Source organism: Zingiber officinale, chromosome 9A, assembly GCF_018446385.1.
Source record: "Zingiber officinale cultivar Zhangliang chromosome 9A, Zo_v1.1, whole genome shotgun sequence".
In the NCBI taxonomy this organism is placed as follows: Eukaryota; Viridiplantae; Streptophyta; class Magnoliopsida; order Zingiberales; family Zingiberaceae; genus Zingiber; species Zingiber officinale.
The window spans coordinates 4,696,187-4,706,120 of NC_056002.1; the positions used below are offsets into that span (position 1 = coordinate 4,696,187).

A 9,934-nucleotide genomic window follows, 5' to 3' on the forward strand; every position below is an offset into this window, starting at 1 on the left:
GGCCTTTATATAGGAAAGAAGATATATACCAAAAGACAAAAATACCCTTATAATTATTCTAACAATAAATTTAGGTCGCAGTCGAGAAAGCATCAACGCAACAGAAGGACGGTCCGATGCTACAACCGTAACGAGGAAGGGCACATTAAGGATGACTGTCCAAAACTAAAGAAAAAGGACAAGGAGAAGTTTCAAAGGTCGACGTCCTCGAAGCGCAAGAGTCTGAAGGCTACATAGGATGAATCATCATCCTCCGAATCTGAAGTCGAAGTCTTCTCGAGATTAGTACTGATGGCCAACCATCAATCGGAAGAAGAAACCAGCTCAGAGATGAGCATAGATGAAGGGGGAGGATCATCGTTCTCTAACTCCCAAGTAGTCCTTTCAGTTTATTAAAGTGTTTACAAAAGATTTAGTTAAATTAGAAAAGAAAAATGATATGTTAAAATTAAACTTAGCAAAGACATGTCCTCTTAAGATGTACGATAATCTAAAATCAGAAAATGAAAAATTGAAATTGAAAAATTAAAAAATAATGCATGCTTAAATAAATTTTCAAAATCAAAACTTAGAATTAATGGAAAGTTGAATTGGTATATTAGAAAATATCAAGAACAACTTAGAAAAATTCCCAAAAGTTATGTACCCCCTAAGTTTTTTATTAATCCGGTAGGAAGGAATCTATACTGGTTCCAAAAACCTTTCTAGATTAAATTTTTCTAAGTTAGCGTGTTCAGCAAGAAAAATTAAACAGTTAATTTCTTTTGAGGTTTTGTTTAAGAAAGTGGTTGTTGCTCCAATAACCAAGAAGGCCTAATGCCTCGCCACTGCCTGGAAGCCAAAATATTGAAATAAAATGTTTAATTAACTTACTGATAAAACGTGAAACTAGAAATTAGAAAATGCTTTAAACAATTTTTTTTTGAAAATTTCTCAAAATTTTTTTAAAAATTGCCTAAGTTAGAATTTTTCTCTTACTTAGAAAATTTTCCTGCTTAAAAATGATTTATTTTAAAACTTGAATACCTTTTTACTTGAAAATTATTACCCTATTTTTTTTTATGTGATCAAAGGGGGAGAGATAGGTACAAGTTAAGGGAGTTTTAGGGGAGTTAATATTTTTACATTTTTTTTATTTTACTTAGTGTTGCAAATTCTTTATTGCAACCTTTTTGCTTAAAATGTTAGTTTTAAATTACTTGTCTGTTTTTTTTCTCTAACTTGAACTTGGGTTGATGCACATCAAAAAAGGGGAGATTGTTGGACCCCGTGGTTGTTTTGATGTGATCAACCAAGTTAGGTTAGGTCATGTTTGTTATTTGATCCTTGTGTCTAAATGTGCAGGAACTTAGGAGTGCAGGAAGTCGAGCGGAAGACACAGCTAGTGAGAAGGACGACGCGGGAAGAGAGCCGACGGGCTCGGTGCGTCCGAAGGACGAAAGAACTGCAAAAGAGTACTCCGGTGGACGAGAAGAACGTGTGCGACGTTCGAGGGACGAGAAGCCGGGACGAAAGCCTATTCGAGGAGAAGGCCGGAAATTGGAATCGGGTGAGCCCTATTTCGGTTGGCCGAAAACACCCAAGCGATCGGAGCTTCGGAAGAAGAAGAAAAAGAGAAATTGGAAGCTATTTATACCATGCAGGTTAAAGGCGCCCTCAATGCCATTAAAGGCGCCTTCGACCCAATCTACATGACTGTTTCGCAGATTGGATAAAGTTTTATCCATACCTTTGCTGGAGGCGCCTTCAACACTCGAGATAGGATTTCTAAGAGCTATATAAAGGACCCTGGAGCTAGGAAATTATTCATTCAACTCTGTATTCAATTCCTAGCAACCTCTGTGCTTTCTTAGTGTGTAAAAAAGTTTCTCCGCCTACAGTGAAGGAGATTCGTAGTGCGCTTTTTCAACCGCCTTGGATTAACAACCTTCTTGGTTGTAACCAAATCAACTCGCTGAGTCTTCCTGCTTTTCTTCATTTTATTTTCTTATTATTATTGTTGCTATTATTCTTGAGTTGAAAGTTTTAAGAAGGGTATTCTTATTTTGTAGGCAATTCACCCCTCCCCTCTTGCCGGCCCAGTTGCTCCAACAAAAACCTTAGCATAGGTGGGACGACATCATGACAAAGCTTTGGAAGCTAGAGAAATCACAAGAAAGGTGGACGATGAAGGTTCTGTTCTCTTATGCACATGTGCACTCTCCTAAAGAAATAAATACTAAGTATATGTGCTTGTTATTATATCGGGATTAAGAGTACGCACATCCATAATAATAGAAGTTTTGTTCTTTTATGCAGTCAGTATAAAAGGAATAACCTCAAATGGTCAGGTTCTATACACACATAGTGTACTAGTGTAATTTTATAGTCAAGATAAACTAGTACCAAATTATAGTACAACTATTACAATGCGAGAGCTTTTGATGGGCATGTTGAGGGGATGAGGATCAGATGTATGGCAGCATATGTGGCAGCATAGTCTTTTAGTATAAGTGGGAGATTGTTAGAATGTATACTAAAAGCCTAGCTTTTTGTATAAACATTTATTTTGAAATGAGAATCACATTTTATTTTATTTATTGAATGCATTGTTCATTTAATTTATATTAGATTAGAAAATGGTGGTGTCATGTAGTGTCTTTGATTCTTATAAATTATAAATAGAAGCTCACAACCAAGATGGATTAGACAAACCATTAGAATGGTTGTAGTGTAATTTGGTATTAGTTTATCTTGACTATAAAGTTACACTAGTACACTATGTGTGTATTGACCAGGACCATTTGAGGTTGTTCCTTTTATACTGACTTCATAAAAGAACAGAACCTCTGTTATTATGGATGTACATACTCTTAATCCCGATATAATAACAAGCACATGTACTTAGTATTTATTTCTTTAATTTATCAAAGGGTGAGATTTATTCGTTAAATCAATAGGCCCGATAAGTTGGAAAATAATATTATTCATATAGTGTGTTGTTGATTATATAAGGAAACTGTGTCCTATTTATTAGGATGATGATGTCCCCTTGAGGAGCTCATAAGGATTGTCATGTAAACCCTGCAGGTGGACTTGGTTCCGACATGACAATGAAGTTGAGTGGTACTACTCTTGGAGCTAGATGTTAATTAAGTGAGTTATCGGTAACTCATTTAATTAATAGGCATTCGATATGGGAAATTAACGCACTCATGATAAGAATGAGCCCATAATGTAATATGAGATTGGTGCGGTAGTTCAATAATAATTCTTTAGTGGTATGAGTTGGGTGTTCGGATCGAACACAGGAAGCTCAAGCTCATCAGGAGGCCAAAGTCAATTCCTCCTCTAGGTCCCTGTTATAAAGGTAAAGCTTCGTATCCAACCAAGTCCACTTCTTACCCAAGTAATGGGTCGGCCACATCCTTGCTTGGTGCCCAAGCAAGGGTCGGCCAAGCTTTGCTTGGAGCCCAAGAGGTGGTCGGCCAAGCCTTGCTGGGTGCCCAAGCAAGGGATCGGCCACAAGGGAATTAAAAGGGAGTTTTAATTTTTTAAAAATCTTTCCTTTTATAGTCATCCTCCAAGGGATTTAAAAGAGAGATTTTAATTTTAAAATCTTTCCTTTTCTAGCCATCCTAAAGGGGATTTAAAAGAAAGATTTTAATTTTAAAATCTTTCCTTTTATAGCTATCCTCCAAGGGATTTAAAAGAGATTTTAATTTTTAAAACTTTTCTTTTATAGCCATCCACAAAGGGATTTAAAAGAAATATTTTAATTTTAAAATATTTCCTTTTTTGTAGTCATCCACAATGGTTTAAAAGAGATATTTTAATTTAAAATTTTTCCTTAATTGTTACCCAAATAAGGGTCGACCACACATAATAGGAAGGTTTTAATTTTAAATCTTTCCTTTTTTGAATTCACCAAGGATTATAAAAGAGAGGTAGACGGTGCCTTATGGTAGAACACAACCTAAGTCTCTTCTTTTAATCCTTGTTGTGGTCGGCCCTCTTCCCTTTTAATTCTCCCCTTGTTTCCTTTACCAAGGGTCGGCGGCGTCAAGAGGCTCCATCTTCTTGTGGCCGGTTACTTGGAGGAGAAGAAGAAGAGGAGGAGGCTCCCTATTCTAGCATCCATTGGTGGCCGAAAGTCTTGGAGGCAAAGAAGTGGTTCGGGTGGTGTTGTCTTGGTAAATCGTCGCCCACACGACGTCCAAGAGGAGGAGAGGAATACAACAGAAGATCAAGAGGTCTTTAAGATACAAAGAAAGGTATAACTAGTTAATTGTTTCCGCTGTGTACTAGTTTAGTTTTCCTTTGTATGGATCCTGAAATACCAACACAAGAGACTAGCGATTTTGTGCTTCGATTGAGGTCTCTGCAGTTAAACCTAGAGTTTACTGTAAGGAGTTTAAATATTCAATTTCTTTGAAAGGTTTTGTCTAGGAAGTGGTGGATGATCTCATACCCAAGAAGGCCGAGTGCCTCGCCAATGACCTGGAAGTCAATCCTTGAAATAGATATTTAATCAACTTCTGTAATATGGTTTACTTCTGATGAACACATGAGTTGAACTTGGATTAATAATGTTAAGTTTCGTTTGCAATCTAAGTTTAACTTCTGAAAAACACATGGGTTGCTAGGAAAGGTTATGTGCTTGTACAAATTTTTGTACAGGGGAAACAGAACGGAATTCCGACAGCACCCAACAGGTCCAACACTAGGCTAGCAGCAACGCCAAAGCTATGATGAAGGATGCGTGGATGACAAACTAGTGGAATCATAGGCTGAGATGAGAAGGTAGAAATTTCAGGGACTCATGTATGTGATTTTCCTCCCTTTCCCTTCTAATCAATGCAAAAAACAACAACTCCCTGTAAAATCACATAGGCCAATCACCACCGGATTCTACCATTCCACAAAGCTATAAACACTAGTATTGTTATCCTTGAAATTCAACCTATCTGAGTCCATGTTGACAAATTTTAGATGGTTCAGATATGGATCAAAATCAATGGACATTAATGATACTACGCAAAACTAAAATTTTTGTTGTGGTTTCCTTTGATCAGGCACCAACTTAGCTTGAGTACACTACATAGATTGCCAATAACTTTCCAAAAGCCATCATGCTAGAAATATTGAGGGAATCAGTTAATGCTGTAAAATAGTACAATAATAAGGCTATTTTAACGTAGCATTTGAGGCTGAGGGGAAAAGACAAGGGCAAAAAATAGAGGTAGGGAAAATTGGGGAAGAAATGGTTTTTCTCAGTATACTTGGGAAGAAGGTGGAAGGAGGGATAGAGAGAACTTTCCCATCATTTCCATGGTGGCCAATGGGAAATTTCCGTGGGGTCGGGCTGATCATCCCGGGATAGCCAATGAGGCTAACTGGGATTATCATTTTTTTTTTTTTTGATTGAACCGGAGTGATGTGAGAGAAAGATTTCTCCTTCTATCCCTTCTAGCAAACAAAGCCTAAGCCTTATCTGAGTTTTGTGAAAACAACACAAAACAAACTTAACGAGTGAGAACTCACAAAGGATAGATATTGAGATTATCAAGGATACACAATCTCTTAAACTTCCCACAAATTAAAAACTGGATAAGCTATGGCAATTAGCTTAAGGAGTTTATGGCTAATGATCAGTTACAGTGTCATAAAAGAAAATTAACAGTTTAGCCAGCCTTAACATTTTATATCTGAGATAAGGTATTGTGGTGCTAATAACAATACAAATGTCCAATTGATTGTGAATATTCTCCTGCAATTGCACTCTAAGATAACATAAATACAAATATAAATATAGTTACCTGAAATTATCAACAAGAATGGTTATCTCAAAGGCCAAAAGGGGAAGAAACACAACCTTTAAGTTGATATAATTTTCAGTGTTAACTGTATGAAAGTTCAAATATAAAAATGATTAATAGAGTTCATATACTTGCAGGTGGAAGTATTTGTGCAGTGCAGAAAATGACTACTACTAATTGTGTCTTACCACTTTTATTGTGAAGAAATATACAAAGGAGCAGTTCAAAGGCAATTAGCAAAGGTATTGCAACAATAGCATGACAAGGTGCCCACTGTAAAAGGAAGTATATCAGGCCAGGTTAATGATATGACAATTATTACCAGCTATACCATAAATGAAAGTACATATTAATGAATAGGCATTAAATCATACACGGCGATCATGAGGCAATGATGGAGCAGGTAAGGAGAACCTTCCTCGTGCTACAACAGCATGAAATAGCCAAAGAGGAACAAAGATTATCCTGGCACATCAGAAGAAGAATAAGACCGACACAATAAATATATGCCATTAAATTAATGTAGATTACGACAACATAAAATGGGTTGATAATGGGTAAGATATAATCTATTGAAATTTGAAATTAAAAAAATATCACCTTACCAATAGAAATCTATAGAGTTGCAACAGAAACAGACAAATTGTGAGGGGCAATCCCCTTGTTCAATGAAATATATTTTTGTCCTTGTTTGTGACTGTGTTAAAGATACATGCTACAACCAGACCAGTGTGGAGATTAAAACAAGGTAAACCATATGTCACAAATCTTATACTACACAATCCCTCATTCAGATTTTATTTAACAAAGTGCCCCATGTGACATCCATTTTACTACGCACACTTCTGGTGATGGAGAATAACAACCCATGCGTGTGACCAAGATCGGCAGCAGCGACACTATCATACTCCGAGAAGTATTAAAATCCAAAAAACGCTACTAACTTCCCTGGGAAAGTATTGTATATAGAACATGCATAAAAAATGATAATTTCTATTTTACGAAAGCTCATGAAAGAGCATCCCTAGAATGATACAAGATGAAAAATCACTATTTAACATTCATCATCTCTGCTCACAGGAAGAATAGCAATTTCCTGATTCTAGCATCTAAACTAGTAGTAATGATGTCGAAGGATAATGATAACGACCACAAAACCCAAGAGCATTGTCCTGTTCTAAAAAAAAGAGAGAGAGAGACTTTTCCAAGATAATATTAAGACAAAATTAATCAAAGCAAGTTAGAAGAGCAACCAAGAGAACTTAGCAAGCCAATAAGCCATCATACAAGTGAATGGGGCAGAACCAAAGGCGCGAGACATGGAGGGGCGGAAGCAGAGAATTCGAATTCGCAGACACTCAATCCAGATCTCCTTATCTCAAACTAGAGTCGTAGAATTGAAAACAGGAATAAACTTGCATAATCGTAGTCATCCCTACCCACACTTGGTCGTAAAGCCCCCAATTAACCGAATCAACCGCCAAACCGTAGATCTGAAAGGCTAAAAGTGCTCTCGTGGCAAAAAAAAAAAAAAAAAAAATCCAGAGGCGAGCACAATTAAATCGAAGAAAAGGACATCAAACTACAATGGGACGAAAACAAAAGCAGAACTGACCACCAAGAGTAGGACGTCCCGCCATCGATCTTCAGGGCGAGTAAAAAGGTGTAGCAGAAGAGGAGCGCGTGCGCCGCCAGCTCCTGCGCCGCCTTCCCCACCTTCCTCCACGACATGGCCCTTTGCCGATGCATAGCGGCCGCTCCTCTCTATCTCTCTCTCTCTCCCCTCTTCCGAACAAGCGGCGCCACGAAAACCGCTGCCTCGCGATTTCTACCCTGATTTCCCCTGTTGAACTGAATAACGAAGGGACGCTGCGAAGGTCATCGGGAGGATTGCCATTTCACGCCCTGTTTTCTTAATCTGTTCTTTCTGGATCTTTCTCTTTATATCTTGCAGGCATAGAGCAGGTCGTCGAGTCAGCCCGGGAAATTACCATGGCCGAGTTAGTTGGAGGATCCTCCCGAAATTTCTTTGTCCTGTATCCTTTATCGATCGGACAGATCAGATTATATCTCAAGGATATCTTACACATCACAAGAATATTACACACATCTTAAGGATGTCATACATCCTTGAGATGTAATCTGGTCCGTCCGATTGACAAGAGGGCACGCGGGGATAGAGAAGTTTTGGGACAGAGGATCCCAACTGTGGTTGAGTCAGCGACGTAGGATATACATCCAAGCCACCGTTGATAAAGGCCAACAAAAAAAATGATTAATCAGATTGGGTAATGTCGAGTTTGGGATGATCAATCCGATTTCATGAAAATTTTTTACCGATCATCAAAATAAATCGAAAAATTGTCATAATGGACAATCAAGAAAGCCAATAGAAAGAAGCATTCTTCTTGGTGTTTCCTTTATCTTGATTAAAATAAGAATGATAAAAATCAAATCTCCTCCCACAACCAATCTTTTTGAAATCTTTGATAAAGTATCAACATCAAGACAAATATAATCCTTTAGGGTTTATAATGATCCTTGCCATCAAATTTGAATAAATTCTATCCTCCTTTATAATAAAGTGTGTGAACAAAGACTCAACGAGAAGGACACACATCCTTTCGTTTTCCACTTGAAATTAAAGAAAGCAAAATTCTTTTCTTCTAAAGCTTCCACTACTCTCCTGCTTTAGCTTCTGACCACGCTTCCACTTGCATATTACTTTGAAGTTTTATATACGCATAAATAAATTCCTCTCGATTCTATCTTCGACCCATCAAACTAAGTGGGCTTGGAATTTACTGACGGCCCATCATCCTCTTAATTTAATTTTTCAAGTTGCAATAGCTAATTCACGCCTGCAAATTCCAATGAAAAATGATTAGGGATGATAATTTTCCTCATATATTCGGGATCTTATAGAGAAAATTTGAAATGAGGATGGGTTCGGAGAGTATTTTTGGATATAGCCAAACGACAAATCAAATCGACAAGTTCGTGTACAAAATACACACACAGATACACAGAAAAAATAATATTATAAAAGTAAAATCTGGCAGATCCTGGAGTTAATGACAGCTACCAAGAGCCAATTAGATTCTCCTCCGCGCCGGTAGATTCCTTGGCCCTTTCCAAATGGTCCGAATAATTTACACATTCTCCATCACAATAATTTTCATACCATTAGTCAACTTACCGTGAACGAAGGATGAAGCGATTCCTCAGTGCTTATCTCATTATATATTCTTATATATGTATAATAATATTCGGCTAGTTTAATTTAAAACTCCTCTGTTTAATCGCCCATCTTTATTCTCGTTCTAATAGTTTATTCAATTACGTCTCTTCAATTAAACAAGCAAATATATATAATCGTTTGGCTCATGCGTTTGATTCCAGCAACGTCTCGTCCAAGGTAGAACATGAAGTCGTTTGCTAAATGCTTTAAAATAGCCTTCCTAGTTGCCTTCCGTGCCCGATGCTTAATTCAATGGCGCACAAGTCACAGATGGGATGAGCAAAATTGAACGGGCAAACTAGAATAGTTTAATATAATATTTTTCTTTGAATTGATTAGGATTTAGGATTTAAGATTTATATGCAAAAATACAACGAGGTGGTCCGGCAAACCGTTATGTATTATGACGACCCACCTCGGCACCATAATTCAACATGGATCTTCAAACTGGCTTAAACGGTATCGATGAGCATGAACTGGAGCTTGGATTCACACAAATATCTATCTGTTCATCAACGGACCGCGTGGACGTGGACGTGGACGTGGACCTGGACCGAACCCAGCGGAGGCAAGACTGTGCGTGACAGCAACAGATGGACCACGCCCTCGTGCGCGGTTGGGGCAAAGAGGGGCCCGCCTACTAATCCCAACTCCGTGTCCATGCTCCGCACTGTTCATGCTCTTTGAGAAGTAAAGTAATAGAGTAAGGTAATAAACGTTGCTACATGCATGGCGAGATTGCTATTAAAATTACATATTAAACGGGAGTAAAATTTCAAATTATGAGATTCCGGCTAGCTTGAATATGTTGCTGTGATATACAACATTCTTCCACACTACTGACAACGTACAAATACAAAGAAGTTGGCTGGCTCTTGATTAAGACGTTGCACCT

The 9,934-nt window shown here is 37.8% G+C and overlaps 1 protein-coding gene across 2 annotated transcripts in view; it reads right to left on the reverse strand.

The window, feature by feature from the left end:
* Positions 1–7,736, reverse strand: part of LOC122021738 — a 31,658-nt gene extending 23,922 nt beyond the window's left edge. For both annotated transcript variants that reach the window (XM_042579892.1, XM_042579891.1), the window contains exons 1-4: positions 7,414–7,736; positions 6,173–6,263; positions 5,987–6,071; positions 5,799–5,883 (exon numbers count right to left, since the gene is read on the reverse strand). In XM_042579892.1, coding sequence (XP_042435826.1) covers positions 5,799–5,883; positions 5,987–6,071; positions 6,173–6,263; positions 7,414–7,547 — 395 coding nt within the window. In that variant the 5' untranslated portion in view covers positions 7,548–7,736. The remainder of the gene's footprint in view (positions 1–5,798; positions 5,884–5,986; positions 6,072–6,172; positions 6,264–7,413) is intronic.
* Positions 7,737–9,934: the final 2,198 nt, after the last annotated feature.